This window comes from Tenrec ecaudatus, chromosome 9, assembly GCF_050624435.1.
Source record: "Tenrec ecaudatus isolate mTenEca1 chromosome 9, mTenEca1.hap1, whole genome shotgun sequence".
Lineage (NCBI taxonomy): Eukaryota > Metazoa > Chordata > Mammalia > Afrosoricida > Tenrecidae > Tenrec > Tenrec ecaudatus.
In genome coordinates this window covers 1,977,317-1,999,326 of record NC_134538.1, presented here as the reverse complement: position 1 = coordinate 1,999,326, position 22,010 = coordinate 1,977,317, and the positions used below count along the sequence as shown (strand labels likewise).

The 22,010-nt window shown below is 50.1% G+C and overlaps 1 protein-coding gene across 2 annotated transcripts; it reads left to right on the top strand.

Annotated features, from left to right (window-relative positions):
• The first annotated feature begins 6,446 nt into the window (after positions 1 to 6,446).
• On the top strand, positions 6,447 to 19,788 carry AEN (apoptosis enhancing nuclease). Of its 2 annotated transcripts, none has more exons than XM_075557852.1 (4): positions 6,447 to 6,525; positions 9,965 to 10,542; positions 16,345 to 16,545; positions 17,642 to 19,788. In XM_075557852.1, the coding sequence occupies exons 2-4, from the start codon at positions 10,030 to 10,032 to the stop codon at positions 17,867 to 17,869; spliced, it is 942 nt and encodes a 313-aa protein (XP_075413967.1). In that variant the 5' UTR covers positions 6,447 to 6,525; positions 9,965 to 10,029; the 3' UTR covers positions 17,870 to 19,788. The 2 variants fall into 2 exon arrangements, with proteins under 2 accessions (XP_075413967.1, XP_075413966.1); XM_075557851.1 differs by lacking the exon at positions 6,447 to 6,525 and adding an exon at positions 6,707 to 6,898.
• Positions 19,789 to 22,010: the final 2,222 nt, after the last annotated feature.

Here is a 22,010-nt window from a genome sequence, read left to right as displayed (position 1 = left end):
CCATGTTGACCCAGAGCCAACGTTCACTTGATCCCTAAAACACCCTCTGATCTTGAGTTGAGTCATGTCACCTCCACGACACAGACAGTCTCACGTCCTCACGCCACGTCCTCTTCCTCCTTTCCTCTCCTAGTAAAAGCAAACCCCTCTGACCTGTGGCCCCATGGTCAGAGCTGTCTTCCTACTGTAATAGTCTCAGCCCCGGCAATAATCTTCCCAAATAAAGGTTCTCCTGACTAAATCTAGATTTTTAAAAATTTTGTGTACAGCGGTCTTTATGCTCCCTGAACTTACCATATACACTCGTGTATATGCTGAGTTTTTCCAGCACATTTTTAGTGCTGTTTTGGTGGTAAAATTAGGTGTCTCAGCTGATGGTGAGTCGACTTACACTCGAGTATATACGGTATGTTGTCAGTCAGCTTCTGCTGTGGAGTTTCACACTCTCAGGGGCTCCTTGGTAGAAAGGCCTGGCCATTCACACCTTTCTTCTTAAAAAAAAAAAACCAATAGAACTTTTTATTGTGTATTAGGTGAGAGTTAACGGAATAATCAGTTTTTACATCCAACAATTCATACACGTTTTGTTTCCACTCATATACATACATAGGTCTACTGACATGTAATTCACACATCACACGCATCACTAGTTCCCTAGTGGGGCCATGCCAAAGAGTTGGACGATCGCCACCACAACCAGTTCCAGGAGATTGTCTTCCTTCTTGTACTCATTGCTACTAGCTCCCCATTTCCCTCCAACTTCCCCTCCCATACCCACAATAAACCGTTCCTCCAGTCACTATTTCTATAAAATTTACCTGTCCTGGATTTTATATACTGGAAAACACATTTTAAAAAGCCAGCAAAACTAACAACCCAACAATCACAAACCAGAGAAAACCCTCAATCAAAAAGAAAGTAAGAAATATTAAAAACCCGAACAAGTTTTAAAGGCGTCAAAATGGAGATCGAATGATAAGGTGCTAGATTTTAACTTAGCAGGTTCTGCAGCCACCCACGTTCCACAGAATAGCAAGGTTCTTCACATCCCTGGTCCGTGGCCCAAAGTGATTCACCAGGGGCTCAATGCCGGTGTATTTCCCACACGCTTTAAAAAAAACAATACAAAATAACTTTGAAGTGGGCTAAAAGGGAGATAAAATGATGAGGTATTATATTTTCACCTAATTACATCTGCCATACTTGAGTTCATCATGCTCTCTGTCAAGAGAAAGGTTATGCACATCCTTAAACCATGGTCAGAGGAGATTCACCTGCGACCTAAGCCACAGGGACCCTGCAAATGGATTGTGGGCTTCCACTGTTAAGCTCTGATACCATTCCCTTCTCCAGATTTGGATGCTATTATTCATAATCCTTACATCACACAGGCTGGCGTGCTTCCTCCATGTGAACTTGGTTGGTGCTTCCCTCAGACGGAGGCATGTTGGGAACAAGTCTTTAAGACCTCAGGCACTGCTCTCTTTGACAACCTGGCAATTTACTTCTGTTCCAGGGAGGGACAGACTCCACATTCAAATGTATTCTGTTGTTGTTATTGTTAGACGCTATTGAAAATGACCCCATGCACAACAGACTAAAACGGTCCCATCCTGTGCCATCCTCACAATTGCTCCTGTGTTTAATCCCATTGTTACAGCCACTGTAATGAGGGTCAATAAAACCCAAAGCCCAAACCACTGCCATTGAGTTTTCCCAACTCATAGCAGCCTCAAAGGACACAGTAGAACTGCTCTACAGGGTTCCTGAGACTGTCAACCTATTTTTTTAAAAAATCAGTGTATTGGGGGCTGTTACAGCTCTTATAACATTCCATGCATCAATTCTATCAAGCACATTTGTACATATGTTGCCATCATCATTTTCTAAACATTTACTTTCTGTTTGAGCCCTTCCCATCAGTTCCTCTTATTTCCCTCCCACCTACCTCCACCCCGTGACCCCTTGATAAATTATAAATTATTATTATTTTAATCTTACCATTGTCTCCCTTTACTCATGTTTCTGTTGTTCACCACCCCCACCCCATCCCCACCGCCGGGGTGGGGGGTGTCAAGTTATGTGTCAATGAGACTGTAAATCTTTATGGGAGCCAACAGCCTCATCTTTCTTCTGTGGATCAGCAGCTGGTGGATTTGAACTTCAGGCCTTTCGGGATCCCTTCATGAGGTCATAAACAGGACAAAGACAACCATCTGGATGAGGGAGACCATCAGCACAAGGCCAAGCTCGAGTCTGATGAATTCAGTGGGGGCCCTGAATGACAGATGGCAGACATCAAAGTGGAGCCCCACAAAACCATGCTTGGTGGCGGAGCAATTCATCAGTGCCTCCGGTGGGACTATAAAGAGGGGAAGAGATTGGCATTGGGATGAGGACACAATTGGTTCTGGAGCTCCCGTTGCTTGGATGTGTAGCGGTCAGTTGGGAAATGACTCATGACCTGTGGCACCAAGTCATAGCCGCCAGTACCCCAGTTTCAAATGGAAACTAGCGAACATGTACCTAATTTTTGAAAACCATTAAGGATGAGTGTCCCAGGGAAAGACAGGTGTGCCTTGCTCGCTCCCTGATTCGTCACATAGACTGGAGGGCAAGACGGATCCTCTCTGGACTTGGAGTGAAATCTACTTTCAAACACACTCTGGCTGAAGGCAAAACTGCCGCACTGCTGGCTGATGGTCAGGAAGAACTCAAATGGAGTCTGAAGTTCGGTCACCAGTCAAGGTAGAGTTAGGGCCCCCACTGTAGATCACAGCCGTCCACAAACCAAGTGCTGTAGAACTTAAGCTCTAGTCTGATGCTGCATAGTGTCCTGGAGCAAGTTTAGCATTATTGCCTGGTCCACCGTCAGTGCTCACGCACTGAATCTGCACTGCTTAGTGTTGCTCTTCTTGATCACAGGGCACGGAATGATATTGCCTTGGCTGTTCCCTCGCCAGGTAGTGACCATTTTCAGTTCAGAGACTGGGCTTCTTCTATATACCTCAGCACTAGGCCCCAAGTGGTGGTGGTGTTAGCTGCTTCCAGTGGGATTCATGACGATCCCATGCATAAGGAACGGACAGGCTGTGCCATATCTGTGACTGGTGGTAGATCAGACTGGTGTGATCCTTTGATGATTACATAATGTTGTGTCCACCTGAAGATATAAAAGTGTAGAGGTGAAGTCTAGCTGGTCACTGGGTATGACCTTCTCATAAGGAGGGTCCTGGGAGTCTCCCCTTCCCCGCCCCCCCAAATTTCACCTTCCTGCTGGCCAACCCTGATGGCAGCCAGAGCCCTGTGAGGCGGCCACCACCACTGGATCCATAAGACTTCGCACCCACCAGCCTGTGATTCTCCTCCATTCTGCATCATTGCATGTGGCTGTGTGAGTCTGAGGAGGGAATTATGGACTAACATCAGACTTATGGAATTGGGTTGGTCTGGGCTGGGATGTTTTCCTGATATATAAAGCTTCTTGATCTAACACTATGTTAGATGTTTTCCTGATATATAAAACTTTTTGATCTCATTTTAAAAATAATTCAATCATTTTGGGGGGCCCTGTACAACTGTAATCACAATCCACACATACATCCATTGTGTCAGCACTTTTGTGCATTTGTTTCCCTCATCATTCTCAAAACACTTGCTTTCTACTTGAGTCCTTGGTATCAGCTCCTCATTTTCCCCCTCCCTCCCCGCTTCCCCTTCCCCTTCCCCCATGAGCCCTTGATAATTTATAAATTATTATTATTTTGTCATATCTTACGCCAGCCGACATCTGTCACTGGATTTGTTTATCTAAGCCAACCGAGCCTAACACAGACACAGAGGGTTTTCAATGGCTGATTCTCAGAGGCAGATTGCCAGGTCTTTCTACCTAGTGTGCCTCAGTCAGGAAGCTCCACTGGACCCTGTTCAGCACAGTCGTAGCGGAGGAATAATCCAACAAGCACAAACTCATGTCATCGACTTGATTCAGATTCAGTGACCCTATAGGGCAGCGTAGAACTGCCCGAGGGTTTCAGAGACTGTAATTCTTTATGTGAAGGAGGAAAGAGACCGACCCCAAATTCAGATATAATTCATAGAGACACATTTATTGTCTTCAATGGGACCAAGACAAGGACAAAGACAAATTGTCTGGAAGAGGGAGACTTCCAGCCCAAGACCATAATAGCGTCCAAGGATTTACTGGAAACTGGCCACTTAAAACAGGACATGGGAGGACAAGGAAAACTGCTACCAAAGTATGATTAGCGTCAGATCAATCCAGAACAGTTGCAGGTAGGTCTACAGGACAGGGACTGGGACCATGATTGGGACATAGGCTTTGTTTAATAAATGGTTTGTTTACAAAGCTGGTTCAGGGGATCTTCAACCAAGGCAGTCAAAATGACTCATGACTATGCCAATTTCCATTAAGGGCATACCTGGGTAAGTCTCTAAGAGCTCTGTCCTGGACTGGCTATGGGAGTGGTAGTAATCCACTTTCTAATTTCTATTCCACATTGCCTGGCAAATGACCAGAAGGAATTCAATGGTGCCTGAATCTGAGTGACGATAAAAAATGGATTTAAGGCTTGCACTGTAAACAGGAGCCTTGTACCGACTTGGTGCTCAGGATTTAAGTGGTCACAGCATCATAACCACACCCAAGCCTCCGCTGACAGATGGGTGACGGCCACCATACCTCAGTGGTATTGGCCAGGAAGCAATGCCAGCTCTCCTAAATGGAAGGTGAGACTTTTGCCACTGAACCACGAGGAGGAGCTTTCTAAAACCTAGTTAAGGCCTGGGCAAAATCTCTCCTTGTCCTACACAATCTCATTTGGTGTCTTCAGGGCAGCCTGGTCCCTTTGTAAAAACTCCCAATGTACCTTTAATGATGTGTTAGTCTGGGTTGACTATAGAAACAAATTCATACACACTCATGTGTATAGGAAAGAGCTTTATATAAAGAGTTATTGTACATTACAAAAACATCCCAGTCCAGATCAAGTCCAATATTAGCCATATGTCCAATACTAGTCAATAGACTCCTCTTTAACCATGCAATAATGTCCAATGCAGGAAGATCACAGTTCAGTGAGTGGATGGAAAGCCTGTGCATCCAGTGCATCTCAGCGCTGGCAGGGACACGTGGCTCCTCCGGCTCCCAGGGTTCTAGTGTAGCTCCATGTGTCTTGTCAGAAGGAATGTCTCAAAGGGAGTGTGTGTGTATGTGTGTGTCCCACTTTCAGTGAGCTATTTATCTCCTGACTGCCTCCAAATGAGGACATCAAGCTGAGACCTGATTGGCAGGCTAAACCCCAACCCTTCACCCTTAGTCTCAAATTGACAACAGATTATGTAACTGTTAGGTAGTTTAGCCCAGGGATTGGGAAGTCCATTGACGCATGCCCAGGAGAGCCAGCATAGGACAAAGCTGGATTTTCCCGCTGGTGGGCACGGATGGGCGTTAAACCTGGATCAGCTCACCTGGGCCAGGTGACTGCAATTCAGCCAATGGGACTGACCTGGGTCGTTCACCACGCCCCCTCCCCACCCAATCCTTGAAAAGGCAGGAATGGAGAGGGAGAGGGGTCTTGTCTGGTCGTCTTGTTTCAGAGGAAAATTTGGGAGAGAGAGCTTTGCGTGACCCTGAGCAGTCTCTGCCAGGCCGCATGGTCAAAGGAATCCTATGGGTGCCGCGTAAAACCTGAAGCTTCTTTTAACTCTCATTAAATACACTTGGATCACGAGCCAGGCTTCGGCGTGAATTCTTTCTTGTGCGGAGCCAAGGACTGAGGTTCAAATTTAGCCCGGAGAGAGAGACCTTACATAACTACCACAAATGGAGATGCACATAGAAAAATACGGCTTTGGCCACCACGCTCTGCTAATCTCAGATTTGTGGTTAGAAATGGCCGATGTTAATGAAATTACGCAGATTCTATGGGTGTTAATCGTGTGACTTTAGTGACTAAGCTATACTCTTGGACACACGCCCTCCTAAATCACCCCCACCCACCGCGGGGAGAGAGCGAGAATACCACTCCTAATTTGCCTCTAAGCCACTGGGACGGGTGAGGAGCCTGGAGAGCTCAGAAAGGTGTGTGGTTGGCAGTCGGTCGGCTTCGGTAAAGGTTACAGTCTTGGAAACCCCAAGTCCTCAGTGGTCACTCACTCTACGTCGCAATCGCTTAGAAGGTGGCTTTTTGCTTTTGGTGGCACGGCCTAGAGAACCAAGAAGGGGGCCTAGCCAAAGCTGGCGTCCCAGACCCTATTAAAGTTTCCCGCCACCGGGGCGGGCGCCGTCGGAGAGCCACACCCCTTCCCAGAATCCCCTCCCCTTGGGCGGTCTCACGCCAAACCCAGAGTGGCAGGTTCCCGGCCAATCAGAAGAGGCCGGAGGCGGGCGGAGCTTTTCAGAGAGCCAATAGGCAGACAGCGGGAGCCGGTTCTGTCCTGGCGCAGGAGCGGGCGGCCTGGGGTCCACGTGCGGCGGGAGGAGACCCCTGCGAGGGGCTCTAGGTGAGTTGGCGGGGCGTTTCCGGTGCCGCCGGCATCTGCGTGGGGTGCCCCCGTGGCCTGAGGCGGGGACGTGGAGACGCGGGGCGGCTGGGGGAGGGCCCAGCTCGGCCCGGCGGGCGCCGGCGTGACGGTCGGGGCCTCTGAGGCACCAGCAGCGGTGTCTTCCCGGCGCCTCAGCTCGGGGAACGCCAGCCACACTCGGGCGGAGGGGGCTCCCCAACATTTCTAGCCCCACGCAGGAGCCTGGTTTTCTCCGATTTGGGTGATTGTCAGAGTTAGGAGTTCAGGGCTGCGACGGCTCTAGTTTAACGTGGATTCTCGGGCCGGCCTATGAAGGGCGGGGAGGAGTGCGTGCGTGTCCACAGTTCCGAAGGTGAGGGCCTGGGAATCGGGGCTTGAACCCGCTTCCTGGTTATTTCTGATTTCCTGCGCTGGTGAGCCCTCGGCCTCGGCTGGGATCAGGACCCTTGCTGACCAGCCAGCAGCTTGGAAGCCCCGGCCTCACGGTTGGCTGGTTCCGGGGAGCGTTTGTAGGCTCTGTGGCTGGGACTTTGCGAGGTGGGGCCTGGGGAGCGAGGGGAGACCCCCCCCCCCGCAAGACCCAGTCACCCCTGATTCCCCCAGCGTGTTGGGTCTCGGCTGCAGGGGGATTCATGCTTGTCCTTGCTGAAACACTTGAGTAGTTTGGGAGAAACTGCTTTGCCGCCTCACCCGGTAATTTTTGCTCTTGTGACATCTGTCAGCAAGTTTCGGGGCCTGCAGCAAAGGCCGCCTTCATCGCTCGAAACACAGAGCTCTTTTCTCCGGGAACCCCAATTTCTCGCTTCTTAGCTTCTCTGCCCAAAGACTTGTGAAGGCCACCATCACCTGTCCTGGTCGCCAATCCTGCCCACAGAGCCCTCGCTTCTCTAATGTACATTTGTGCCCCACAAGCCCATGCAAGGTCAATCGGAGAATCGACGTGGAATGCAAAAGCTTGGTAAACACAGCCTGTCTCCAGTCTGTTGTATACAAAGTGACTGGGGCTGCCTAGCAAATAATGGCTCAGTATATTGCACTTTCTAGAAATTCATATGCCCTGTATAGTCATAAGAAAAACCGCACTGTACTTTTTTTAATGTGAACTTTTCCCTACTGAAAAAGAACAAGCTTACTGCAGTGCTGTGTGTTTTCCAGCTCATAGCGGCAGCATCTCCCTACTTGAGCGTTGTCTTAATATTTTTGTTTGCTATTCTTTTAAAAAATAATTTTATTAGGGGCTCATACAACTCTTTGCACAATCCATACACACATCATTTGTGTCCAGCACATTCGTACATGTTGCCATCATCATTCTCAAAACACCTGCTTTCTACTTGAGCCCTTGGTATCAGCTCCTCATTTTCTCCCCTTCCTCCCCGCTCCCCCTGAACCCTTGATAATTTATAAATTATTATTATTTTATAAATCTTACAGCATCCAATGTCTCCTTCACCCACTTCCCTGCTGTCCATCCCCCAGGGAGGAGGTTATATGTAGACCTGGTCATCTGTTCCCCCTTTCTCTCCCTCACCTTCCCTCCACCCTTCCAATATTTCCACTCTCATGCTGTTCCTAAAGGAGAAGTGTCAGTTTGGAAGTGGAAGGAAAAAATGACCAAACAGGAAGGTGGAAAAATCATTGCTCTGGCTCACAATTGAGGCATGCTTGCACTACGCGGCGTTAACGCGTTAATAGAGCCCCGAGAGAAGCTCAGTATCCGGACGGTCAAGCCGCTTATTCCCGATGGCCATTTGGGATTCTGTATTTACCAGCCCAACTATGACGAAACTGCTGATACATTAAAGGAAGGGCCGAGCTAGGAGAGCATGGATGAGTCAGGATACTACACTGAGTCCGGCTCATCAATGCTGACCTCACCCTGAGCCCAGTAGGTCACCAAGGGCTGCCAGCTCACCTCGCATCCCACCCCCACCCCTTTTTCTCTTAGTGCTCATGATCTTCAGACCTAGCTGCAGGTGGAATCCGGCCCCCTCCATCTGTCAGCCCTTAGAGCAGTGGTTCCCAACCTTCCTCATGCTGCGACCTTTTAATAGAAGTCCTCATGTGGTGACCCCGCCAACCATACAGTTATTTAAGTTGCTACTTCATAACTCATTTTGCTACGGTTAGGAATCGGGCAACCCCTGTGAAAGGGTCCTTCAACCCCCAAAGGGGTCTTGAGAGCTGTAGGCAGGAGGGGGAGCTAGTGGAGGAGCAGCAGCACTGAGCTGGGAGGGCTGGTGGCCAACTGTGGGCAGGAATGGGCAAGGGGGAGGTGGGGTGGTGAGACTGCAGGTGGTTTTTGTGTCCCACTATTTGTAACACAAAGGGGTTTTAGCACATTCTGAGGGAATGGAATGAAGACTGGAATTTCCCCACTTTTGGTTTGAAGCAGCTTCCACCATGCAGACCCAGCACTTACATAGCATTGTTTCTCTGTAGACTGTAAAGGAGGGAGGGATCACTCACCAGGGAGCTGGGGGGATGCCCTGCTTGGTCTGCCTTCACAGCTCTGGTTTTCTGATCTGTTAAAATAATGAACTGGTGAACTGAACCACACAAATGAGAAAGGCCCTTTGGACGATGCAGGCCTTAGCGCGTGGAGTGATCAAACTCAAGTGGACTTCCTCCATTTCCTACAGGCATGGTTGGTCGGAGCCAGGAGGGGCAGCACTTCCCAACCGCTGTCAGGGACAGACCTTGAGCAGTGGGAGCCAACCACACCTGCTGACTCATGGGTGGGGACTCCCCGGGTAGGGGGTAGAAGTTTGCCCTATGGGCAGTGCTGACTAATGAACACACCCAGGATTTACAAGTGTTTGTGGAAGCTGTTGTGATTAATAGATAATAACTCATTTGGTTGATAAGCACCAAAAGTACAGCTACTGTGGGCTTCCTTTGAAATCCCCCTGGCCCTTCCCAACCCCCCACTCATCTACTAGGGATCTTGTGCTTTAATATTTCATTTTAAAAAATTTATAATAGGATTATATGCATGCAGTTCTTTTAACCATCATTTTACCGTAACCATACCTCTCTCAAAACACAAAACAAAATGACTGAGGTGGGGTTTGGCGTGGAGATTTCAGGGTTCAGACATCGGACTGCCTGGGGTCATGCCAGGTGTTTGGTTGCTGACCAAATTTGGACAAGGGAATCTGCCTGTGAGTTGAGGTTAATCATAATGCTTGATTAGTATCGTTGGGAAGATTGAATGATTGGTTGATTCCATGCAAAGCATTTAGAGCAGGGAGCAGGGCTTTGAACATGGTATTTACTGTATATATGTAATTATTATTAAAAATAATTGACCCCCTTCAAGTAGGCAATAAGAGATAAAGTGTGAGCGCCCTGCAGACAAGAGGGCAACCGCTGCCCGGCACACTCCTCCCAGTCCCTGCCTGTGTTCTCTCCCCAGAGTGCTACCTCATTGGAAGATCACCCCTCAGGATTCCCTTGCCCAGAGCCCTGGAGCAGGCTGGGATGGTGTCCCGGGAAGCTCCCGAGGCTGTCCAGTGCTTGCCCCTGCCCCTCACTGGGCTGAATGCCAAGGATGTACTGCGGAGAAAGCACAAGAGGAGGAGCCGGCAGCACCAGCGCTTCATGGCACGGAAGGCCTTGCTGCAGGGCCAGGGGCTGCTTAACACGCCCCCTGAACCCTGGTCCTCCCCACCACCCATGCCCAAGGCCCCACCAGGCTCCAGTGGTGGGGGGCCGAGTCCTCGAGCCCCCTATGGCAGGAAACCAACCCTTGGAAGTGTCACTAGGCCCTTGCCCAGCAAGTTAGTGGCTGTCGACTGCGAGATGGTGGGCACGGGCCCCCAAGGACGGGTGAGCGAGCTGGCCCGCTGCTCCGTGGTGAGTTACCATGGCGACGTGCTCTATGACAAGTACATCCGGCCAGAGATGACTGTGGTGGACTACCGCACCCGCTGGAGCGGCATCACGAGGCAGCACATGCACAAAGCCATCCCTTTCCAGGTGGCCCAGAAGGAGGTGAGGACAGGGTTGGCAGGGCTTTGCCCTGAGCTGGCTGGGCAGCTGGTTTGCTTGGGTTGGTGTGATGGGCTGGAAGGGGAGCCCTGAGTCCGGATCAGTCACCACTACCCTCTGGGGGTGGGGTGGGGTAAAGGGGCTGAGAGACCTGGGGAAAGTTACCGACCTTAGCCAAACCTTAGGTGCCTGCCATGTAGAATCAACAAATAAACACCCCACCCCCATCTTATAATGCAGGTCCCCTGGGTGTGGGCCGGGCTGCTGACCAAAAGGCTGGAGGTGGTTGAGAAGGTATGGGAGGAGAGGGTTATTCGAAATTGGACATAAGTTGACGCACCCGCTCCGCCTGGGTTCGGCCCTGACATACCTGCTGAACTGAGGTGGTGAGGTGTGTTCTTGTGCGGTGTGCCCACGTGGAATACCTCATCAGATGGTTTTCTCTACTCGCCTAGGGTTTTTCAAGCATGACTTTGTCCATAAGCAAAGGTGACATTCTCAGTCCTTAAATGGTCCTCGGGCCCAGTCTGGCTGTCGGGACAAATATGCCCGTCCAAAGCAAGTGCCCAGCAGCACTGGCTTTCTCAGCAAGCTCCTGAGCTGTGAGGTGCTTTGGAAATAAAGCACACAAACAAATGCTGCCATCAAGTCTGTTCCCTGTAGCACCTGTATCGGGCTTGGGTGGTTGTAAATCTTTACCAGAGCAGATAGCCTCAGCTTTCTCTCTAGAAGTAGCTGGTGAGTTTGAACTGCTGACCTTGTGGTTAGCAGCCCAGTGCTCACCCAACAATTCCACCAGGGCTCCAGTTTGGGAAGTCTGAACTCAGTGCTGTCGAGTCACTGCCAACTCATAGCAACCCTTATAGGACAGGGTACAACTGTCCATGTGAGTTTCTGAGATGGGAACTCTTTTTTTTTCTTTAATCATTTTATTGGGGATTCATACAACTCTTTATCACAATCCATACATACATCCTGTGTCAAGCACATTTGTACATATGTTGCCATCATCGTTTTCAAAGCATTTTCTTTCTACTTGAGCCCTTGGTATCAGCTCCTCATTTTTACCTCCCTCTCCCTCCCTCCCTCTCTCCTGAACCCTTGATAATTTATAAATTATTATTTTGTTATATCTTGCACTGTCTGATATCTCCCTTTACTCCCTTGTCTGTTGTCCATCCCCCTGGAGGGGGTTATAGACTGGTCATTGTGATCAGTTTCCCCTTTCTCTCCCACCTTCCCTTCCCCTCCTGGTATGGCTACTGTGTTTCCAGCTCTTATCTGTACCCATGCACATGCTCTGGTCTAGCCAGATTTGTAAGGTAGAATTAGGGTCACAATAATGGGGGGAGAAAGCATTAAAGAACCAGAGGAAAGCTGTATGTTTCATTGGTGCTATACTATACCCTGACTGGCCCTTCTTCTCCCCTTGACCCTTCTGTAAGAGGATGTCCAATTGCTTACAGATTGGCTTTGGGCCTCTACTCCGCACCCCGCCTCATTCACATTATGATTTTTTTGCTCTGAGTCTTTGATGCCTGATACCTGATCCCATTGACACCTCGTGATCCCACAGGCTGGTGTGCTTTTTCCATGTGGGCTTTGTTGCTTCTCAGCTAGATGGCCGCTTGTTTATCTTCAAGCCTTTAAGACCCCAGATGCTATATCTTTTGATAGCTGGATACCATCAGTTTTCTTTACCACATTTTCTTCTTCTTTTTTTTAATCTCAAAGGATTTACTTTCATTGTAGGAAAAGAAAACCCAACCCATAGGCTCAGACTAGTTATTTGAGGTATGAGGGTGCTCCTGCACACAGGTGCTGCTACTGTAGGAAAGTTCTTTTTTTTTTTTACATTTTATTAGGGGCTCACACAACTCTTATCACAATCCACACATATACATACATCAATTGTATAAAGCACATCCCTACGTTCTTTGCCCTAATCACTCTCAAAGCATTTGCTTTCCACTTAAGCCCTCTGCATCAGGTCCTCTTTTTTTTTCCCTCCCCGCTCCCCCCTCCCTCATGAGCCCTTGATAATTTATAGATTGTTATTTTGTCATATCTTGCCCTGTCCGGAGTCTCCCTTTCCCCCCTTCTCTGCCATCCATCTCCTAGGGAGGAGGTCACATGTGGATCCTTGTAATCAGTTCCCCCTTTCCAACCCACTCACCCTCCACTCTCCCAGACTTGCCCCTCACACCCCTGGTCTTGAAGGTATCGTCCACCCTGGATTCCCTGTGCCTCCAGCTCCCATATGCACCAGTGTACAATCTCTGCCCTATCCAGTCCTGCAAGGTAGAATTCAGATCATGGTAGTTGGGGGTAGGAAGCATGCAGGATCTGGGGGAAAGCTGTGTTCTTTATCAGTACTACATCGCACCCTGACTGACCTGTTTCCTCTCCTAAACCCCTCTGTGAGGGGATTTCCATTGGTCGACACTTGGGCCTCGGGTCTCCACTCTGCACTTCCCCCTTCATTCACTATGGTATATGTATATATACACACATATACACATATATACACACTCATATATATAAAAGTCATCATGCAAAAAAAGTATATATATATATATATTTTTTTTTTTGCATGATGACTTATACCTGGTCCCTTTGGCACCTCGTAATCGCACCGGCTGGTGTGCTTCTTCCATGTGGGCTTTATTGCTTCTGAGCTAGATGGCCTCTTGTTCACCTTCAAGCCTTTAAGACCCCAGACACTATCTCTTTCGATAGCCGGGCACCATCAGCTTTCTTCGCCACATTTGCTTATGCACCCGTTTGTCTTCAGCGATCGTATCATGGAGGTGTGCAGCCAATGATATGATTTTTTGTTCTTTGATGCCTGATAACTGATCCCTTTGGGACCACGCGATCACACAGGTTGGTGTGTTCTTCCATGTGGGCGTTGTTGCTTCTGAGCTAGATGGCCGTTTGTTTCTCTTCAAGCCTTTAAGACCCTAGTCACTATCTCTTTTGATAGCTGGACACCATCAGCTTTCTTCACCACATTTACTTGTTCACCCGCTTTGGCTTCAGCAATTGTGTCGGGAGAGTGAGCATCATAGAGTGCCAATTTAATAAAAGAAAGTATTCATGCATTGAGGGAGTGCTTGAGTAGAGGCCCAAGGTCCTTCTGCCACCTTAATACTAAACCTATAAATATAGACACATAGATCTATTTCCCCATCCTCATATATATATTTGCATGTACATGCCTTTGTCTAGACCTCCATAAATGCCCCTTGACTCCCAGCTCCTTCCTCCATCTCCCTTGACTTTCATCCTGCCCCACTACCATGCTCCGTCCCCACCTGGGCTACAGCTATACCTCTTCTCTACGCAACCTTACCCTTGATCCTTCCCCACCAGGCCTGCCACTCCCCCTTCACTACCCTTTTGGGTCCCATGTTGTTCCCTTGTCCCTGTGTTTGTTAATACCACTTCCTTGCCCCTCTCTCTACCCCTCCCCACCCCAAGTCCCCCCGGAACTGTCGGTCCCCTTGTTTGTCCTCCAGATAGTTCATCCAGCCTGTACTATTCAGACAGACCTGTGGAGACACTAACGTGCATGAAAACAAGACAGAGGAAAACAAAGCAACAGTATACAACCAGACAACAAAACAACAAAAACAAACCACTGACAAAGAACAGAACAAAACACTTCACAAAAGAAAAGCTTGTATATCTTTTGATAGCTGGACACCATCAGTTTTCTTCACCATTTTCTTATGCATCCACATTGTCTTCAGCAATTGAGTCAGGAAGGTGGACATCTCAGAGTGCCAGATTATTAGAACAAAGTGTTCTAGTGTTGGGGAGTACTTGAGTAGAGGCCCAATGTCCATCTGCTTCCTTAATACTAAACCTATAAATATATGTACATAGACTTATTTCCTAATCATCATATGTAAACATATTTATATATGTATGCCTGTATTTAGATCTCTATAAATGCTCTTTGCCTACTAGTTCTTTCCTCTCTTTCCTTTTACTTTCCTCTTGTCCCACTATCATGTTCAGCCTTCCTTTGGGTTTCAGTAATTCCTATTGGTTACACTGCCCCGGATAAAGCCCTACCAGACCCCCCATACCCTCCTAGCCATCGATTTTGGATCACTTGTTGGTCCCTTGTTCCTGGGTTTGTTAAGACCCACTTCCTTTGCCCCGTGTTGAATAAACCTCGCCTCCCACCGCTTCTCAACCACCTCCCTGCCCCTCTCCCTTGTCCCCTCAGAACTGTTGTCCTGTTTTTCTCTCTTCTGGCTTCTTTAGCCCACCTCTCCCATCCAGAGAGACATGCAGAGACAACAATATGCACAAACACAAGACCGAGCAAAACAAAGCAACAATAGGAAATAAAACAATAGCTGCTACAACAACAACAAAAAACGACAAGAAAAACCTATAAATAGTTTCGAGGTCTATTTGTTGTCCTTTAGGAGTGTCTTGAGACTGGAACTCTTTACCAGAGTAAAAAGCCCCACTTTTCTCCCCCAGAATGAGTAGTGGGAGCGGCTGTTGGTTTCGGCCTGCTGACCTTGCAGTTAGCAGCCCAGGGCTCCAGTTTGGGTACTAGTATTATCTGATGTCCTACTTTCCCCTGCGTCCAAGCATTTCTTTCCAACTCTGTGGAGGTGGTTTCTCAAACAAGCTACTCAGGAATAGAAGCAGCAGGAAGGAGGGTCTGTGGTCAATCTTGTGGCCCCTTGTCCCTTCTATCTGGCCACTTGCTCTGAAGAGCAGAGCCCCTGAGACCTGGCTTAAAGTATCACTCTCTGTTGCTGGCCCTGGGGTTTGCGTTAGACCAAGTGTCTCCAGCAGAGGGCGTTGGGAAGCCAGTGGCATGCTAGCTGATCAACCTTGGTGGCCTCTCATGAATCTAAGTTGGGTCTAGAGCAGGGAAGAGAGGCACGTGTGTGCAGAAGGCCCTCACTGAGCCAGAGGCCAGGTGAGAGTGTGATGGGGGAGTGTGGCAGAGAAGGAGACTGGGGGGCAGGTGTCCGAAGATGGGGCTGGGGCTGTTAGTTCTGATAGTACTCCCTGTTGGTGTGCAAAATAGAGCGGTGGCCTTCAGAGGTCATTGTCTTCTGGAATTCAGGCCTGTCCTGCACAGTCTCACGGAGGGTGTGTGAGAATCAATCACCAACCTTCGGCTTAGTAGCCAAGCTTTGGCCCATGTGTCCTTTGTCCCTTAGACTCAGGCACGAGTCTCCAGACTTGACCTAGCAGATCTTTGTTGACTGGTCCCCCCCCGGGTGCTGGACTTCCATTGGATCCTCACTAGCTGAGTCAAAGATGGCCCCGTGCTCACAGAGTATGTTTGTAGGGGGTGGAGGGTAGACCAGCTGCCAGCTGGGTGCAGTCGAGGAAGAGGATGAGGGTGGGAGACTGAGTTAGAACACCAGGCATTCTCATTTGGAGGGGCAGCGGAGTCAGAGAGAGGGCATCTGAGGAGGTAACCTTTAGCCCGAGAGCACAGTGTGACAGGAGGCAAGTGGGGAGTGGGGGGTGCTGTCCAGCAGGAGGCCATACCAAGGGTCCATGATTCCCAATCCCTACCTCATCCCCAGGGGTTTTCTCTACAGGGGTAGACAGAGAGTGAAGTGTTGAGAACTTATGCCTGTCTCTGGCTGCACAGCAAGCATGTGGAAGACCTGGGTGCAGACTCTGGACGGCTTGGTCAATGGTCTGTTCTCCCTGCTGGGGGCTGACTCCCACCAGGCACTGAGTGGTTTGGGAGCTCAGGATGGCTTCCTGACCCTGACAGTGGGGCCTGCCGGCTCCACTCTCCCCCCACAGATCCTCAAGCTCCTGAAGGGCAAGGTGGTGGTGGGCCACGCACTACACAACGACTTCCGGGCCCTCAAGTACATCCACCCTCGCAGCCACACCCGGGATACCACTTACGTCCCCAGCCTCCTCAGCCCTCCTGGCCTCCCTTCTCGGGCCCGGATCTCCCTGAAGGATCTGGCCCTGCAGTTGCTGCACAAGAAGATCCAGGTGTGTGGTATGGGCAGGTGGGAAGGTCAACCTGTAGGCACGGTCACAGATCACGGGAACCATAGCCAAGGCTGTGTGACTGGGCTTCCAGCCTCCTTCCATTCTTCCGTCCCCACTCCAGGTGCAGGGCATGGGGCATGGAGCATTGGTCTCTCCCGCTGGTGCAGGCAGCCTGCGGTTCTCTGCCACCTTCCTCCCTGGTGTGTGTCACATTAAGCAATAGCAGTGGTTCTCAACCTCCTTAATGGCGAGACCCTTTAATACACTTCTTCATGTTGTGGTGACACCCCCCCCCCCCCAACCACGAAATTATTTTTATTGCTACTTCATCACGGTCATTTTGGTACTGTTATGAATTGGGTGACCCCTGAGAAAGGGTCATTCGACCCCCAAAGGGGTTGCGACTCGCCCATTGAGAACCGCTGAGCTACAGTGTTTTAGGTGACCCTCCCAGATCTGCCCTTATCCCTCACCTATCAGCCAGGGAGCTAGGAGCTCCTGCTTCTGCAATGCTTCCCATACTGTTCTCCATAGACGCTTGAGTATGCAGTCATGTGTGCATGTTAGGCAGGTGTGTCAAGAGTGCATTTACAGGTGCTGATAAGCACAAATCCAGTGATCAGGCAGTAGGCCCAAGAAGCCATCTTGTGCTGAAACTGAGGTGACACAGCAGGGTGGACATCCCAGCAAGATGTCAATTTCCATGGTTGGGAAGCTCTAGTTTTTATACTTAGGCTAATCAATACTGGAGGCTGATGGTGTTTACTTATGGTCAGCTGACTTAGATGTTAATCATACGTATAAATAGGTTTATAGCCACATTGACCCAAGAACCAGGCCTCGGAGCCTCGTCGGGTTGCTACGTGTGGTTAACATCACATACTGCGGGGGCTTTGGAGCAAGTGTTTGCAGTCAAGGATCTCTTCCCTGTGGTTTTCTTGAGGAGACTGGCTGAAAGACCTTAGGTGGCCTGTGGTGAGGCAGCGATTCAGACTCCTTCCAGACTGACTCCAAACTCTGCATTCTGTTAGGGGGACAGTGTTTGGGGTCCACTCGCTGGAGAATGCCCTTAGTGAGTTTTGGCCCTTGCCCGCAGGTGGGCCATTGCGGACACTCGTCGGTGGAAGACGCCCTGACAGCCATGGAGCTCTATCGGCTGGTGGAGGAGCGGTGGGAGCAGCAGGAGGCCAGCCGCCCCCAGGCCCACCCCGAGGACCGAGAGCCAGACAGCAGTGCGAACTTGGAGCAGTACATGGAGGACCAGTACTGGCCTGAGGACCTGGTCATGGGCAGTGGAGGGGGCTCGGGGAAGACACAGGATTGAAGGCAGACAATGGGGAGACCCCAGCTTCCTTCCACGTGTACACGGGGGAAAAGAAGTAGGGGCCAGGAAGGCAAAAGTGGGGCTGACTATCCTGGGCAGGGTAGAGTGCAGCTGGCCCTTTCTCCTTGGCCCTGCGGTTTACTGACTGGCATTCACAGACACCCCACAGATGTCTGGTGCCCCCTGGACCCAGCAGGGTAGCGATGTGCAGAGTAAGTCTGCCACAGAGTTAGAGTCAGGGTCTCTAAAGAAGCCTGATCTCTCATGTCTTTGTACTAGTACTGTGGGTACAGAGAGCCCTTGTCACTTGAAGGACCCGGCTAGGTCACAGTAGATTGCCATCCGCCCACAGGGCACCCTGAGTTGTTCCCCCTCACATGTTGACATCAGAAGTCTGTACTCTAGAGGAGGGGGAGCGGAAGTTGGCTATGCTTTAGTTGAAGGCTATGACCCCAGCCAGGAATTGCCCTGCCTGGGGACACTAGAAGTTCTTGACTGGGACAAATATTTAATGTGCTTAGCTGCTAATGTAACTGACATCAAGGTGTGAAGGTCTGCATGTAACCTAGAAGTCCCTCAGAAGAAAGGACTAGCAATCTGCTTCCCAAGAATGGGCTACTGCAAACCCTGTATCGTGCATACCTACTGTGACCTATGGGGGTGGGCAGGTTGGGATTGACTTATCCCGTTACCTGGTTTGGCTTGGTTCCCCAGGCCTAGGCTCTCATAAGCAGAGGCCGGAGAAATTGGACCCTGGTCTGGATTCAGCAGATTACGCTGGGGAGGACTTGTGTTGGGTAAGAGTGAGGCTGTTGGGTAACGGAGTCTATGGGCACTCAAGCACTTTGACCAATGGCTACTGTGATTGTTTAATTTCCTCCTAATTCCTTAAAACATTCTCTGTCTGAATCACCTCCTCCCCTTTGCCCCCCGTGCTCCTTTTCTTGTTTCCTGAGGGCCAGTTTGGGGGTGACAGTAGCAAAGAGCTGGGGTCATGTAGATCTTGTTGCGATCCCTGAGTTTGCTTACTGCTTTACTAACCTTGAGACCTTATCCGAGTGTGTGGCGCCCTTGTGCGCCTGCATCCTCGCTGTGAAATGGGGCTGTTCGACCTCTGTGCTGTGGGGGTCTGCTGAGCGCTCAGCACAGCCCCTGGCCCAGGAAGCCTCAGTCAGGGTGAGCGGCTGTTTGTTTTGTTTTTTAAATCGTTTTATTGGGGGCTCGTACAATTCTTGTCACAATCCATACATAACATCCACTGTGTCAAGCACATTCGTGCATTTGTTGCCATCATTCTCAAAACATTTGCTTTCTACTTGAGCCCTTGATATGTTTGTTTTTAAGGATTGGTTTCCACTTCTTCAGCAGGAGGTTGGAAATCCAAACACTGCCCCTCTAACTGGACAGCCTTGGCCCACACAGAGCTGTTCTTCCCAGTCCAGCAGAGGGCCCTGGGCCAGGTGAGAGGCAGCCATGAGGTGTGCTTCTGCTCTCCTCAGGATTTAGAGTACCAGCGTGTGCCTGCAGCCATCGGCTGGCTTCCGGTCAGTGCTCTGTGCTGTGTGCAGATGACAGTGGCCTTGCTGGTGTGAGCATAGCAGGGGTGACCCTGGGCCAAAGGCACTCCTGGAAGGGCACTTGTTCTCTAAGGAGCCAGCTCTGCCCCGAATGTGTCAGGCTCTCCCACCCACCCCTTTCAGCACCAACTAGGGAGCTGCCCGCTGCTGGCTTGCTCCAGGGCGGTTCTGGAGCACCTGAAGTCCAGCTGAGCCTCGGTTGGAGAATGGCTGAATTGGTGATACAGGCGGATGGAGTGGGTGGGGAAGTGGCTTGTACTCGGCAGAAAGTCACCTTTGCTGTAAAACCCTTTGCTGTGGAATAAAACTCAATTGGAAGGTGGGGGAAGTGGTCTTTTCTGTGACCCCTCTAAATGGCAGGGTGGGCGGCTGGCTTGGTGGGAGGAGGGGAGCCTGGGGCACTGAGCATGGGCTTGAGAGGTGGCAGCTTTGGCCTTCTAAGTACATGGTCAGCTGTTCAAACCCACCAGCCCCTCTGGTAGAGAAAGATGAGGGTATCTACCCTTTAAGCTTCACTGCCTCAGAGACCTGAGGGAGCACCTTGCTGGCATCTGGTTGACACGATGAACAGAGGAGCCCCGACAGCCAGGGTGCAGTGTAGCACCAACGGAACACACAGCATTCCCGTGGTTCTTTAGTGCCTCCCCACCCCCACCCACACTGTCATGACCCCAGTTCCACCTTACAAATCCGGCTAGACCGGAGCACGCACACTGATACATAAAGATAAGCACTGTGGACACACGGAATCCAGGACAGATAGCTCCCTCAGGAACAGTAATGGGAGTACCAATGCTGAGGATAGAGGGAAGGTGGAGGTGGGGAGAGGAGGAACCGGTCACAATGATCCATGTATAACCTTCCCCCCCCAGGAGGGGACAAACAACAAATATAGCTGAAGGGATTGGAAAACAATTTTTTTATCAAGGGGTCACGAGGGTAAGAGGGGAAAAAGGAGCTGATACCAATGGCTCAAGTAGAAAATTATGAAAATGATGGCAATGTATGTACCAATGTGCTTGATACAATTGATGAATGGATTGTTGTAAGATGAAAAAGGAGTCCTGATAGCGCCGTGGTTAAATCTCCGGCTGCTAGTGGAAAGGTAGGTGGTTCAAAGGCCCCACTGGGAGTAAGCTGTCCGTCTGCTTCTATCACAGATACAGCTTTGGAAACTCTTCAGGGCAGTTGTACTCTGTCCAGGGTCACCATGAGTCAGAGTGGGGTCTAGGGCACTCAGAATGGTTTTACGTGTATTAAGTAGAACCCACATCTAACTGATGTGTGTGTGTCATAGGTTTATTGTGCCATCAATGCCTCCATAGGAACATGTGGGTGGAGTTCAATCATACACATACATTGTATACATACGTTAGGGGCAGGTCATGTGAAGGGAGTGGTAGCGCAGATGGCCGCTAGCAGTCATTCACTTGGCCCACACCCTGTGTCGGGTGCTGGGGACCCAGAGAAGGCCACGTGGACAGCCTTTGCCCCTGCTGGGCATGGGAGGGAGGGAGGAAGGCCTTGACAGGAGGTAATGTTTGTCAGTAGGCTGGTAGTTTGCTCTGAGCCACCTTAAGTCACCTGGCCCAGGATCTGTGACTGGAGGAAGCCAGTTAGACCTTGTAGGGACCACACCCAGGAAACTCAGAATTGTCCCCAGTTGGACTCAGGTTCCTCTTGTAGGTTGTGAGTCCCCAGGCCCTACACCCAACATGGGAGCATGGCAGTACATCAGAGAAAAGCACACGTAACCTGGGCTGGGGGTCCTGCAGTGCACCAAACACGGGAAGACAGTAAAGGCACACATCAATTAAGGGTTCAGATGGTGTGACTTGTTCGAGACATTGATGAAGGAGGTAAGAAGTACAAGTGTCGATAAGTCAGGGAAGATCTTGTGAGACCTGAGCGAGAAGGAGCAGACCAAGAAGGTCCTTCCAGATGGGGAACAGCAGGTGCCCGGCATGCTGGTGGAGTGAGGCAGCAGGGCGAGGCCCACCACTGCCTGCCTGCTGGCTGCGGACACAGCGGACTTAATCATCTCACCACCCTGAGGTCTGAAGGAGGCCAGGAAGGACCTGCAGGTGAGTTGGGAGGAGCCCGCACAGGAAGCAAGGGCCCTGGACTTGGGTGAAAACCTCACCTGGGGCAGGTGGACTCTGGAAATTGCTCTGGAAAGTATCCCCATCACAGCCACTTCCACATTTACCATTTAGAGACATTGATGACATTTGTCATGTAAAACTGACAAAGGGACTTAAAAAAGCATGCTGACATACATTCACAGGAACTTTACTTTATCCCTTGCCCCCCAGATAGCGTAGCAAACTAATACATCCAAATAGCAGAACATCGGCTCCAAACTGAATATCCAGCAACATTTGCTCATTCCAGGTGGGCACCCAAAAGAAGTCTCTTGAATCTCACACTTAAGCCCATGGCACATCAGGAGCAGTGCCTCCGCTGGAATTTTCAACACTTTGGGATTTGGTTTGGTTCTTGAAGTCAGATGTCCCACTTGGGGACCACACCACATTCCTTCCCCACCACCGCCTACCCCCCAG

Excerpts from the sequence above, each read along its gene's own strand:
- AEN (XM_075557851.1), top strand. The coding sequence starts at position 6,856 with ATGAAGGGCGGGGAGGAGTGCGTGCGTGTCCACAGTTCCGAAG. Across the intron at positions 10,543-16,344 it reads TCCAGGTGGCCCAGAAGGAG|ATCCTCAAGCTCCTGAAGGG; the intron begins GTGAGGACAGGG and ends CTCCCCCCACAG. Across the intron at positions 16,546-17,641 it reads TGCTGCACAAGAAGATCCAG|GTGGGCCATTGCGGACACTC; the intron begins GTGTGTGGTATG and ends CCTTGCCCGCAG.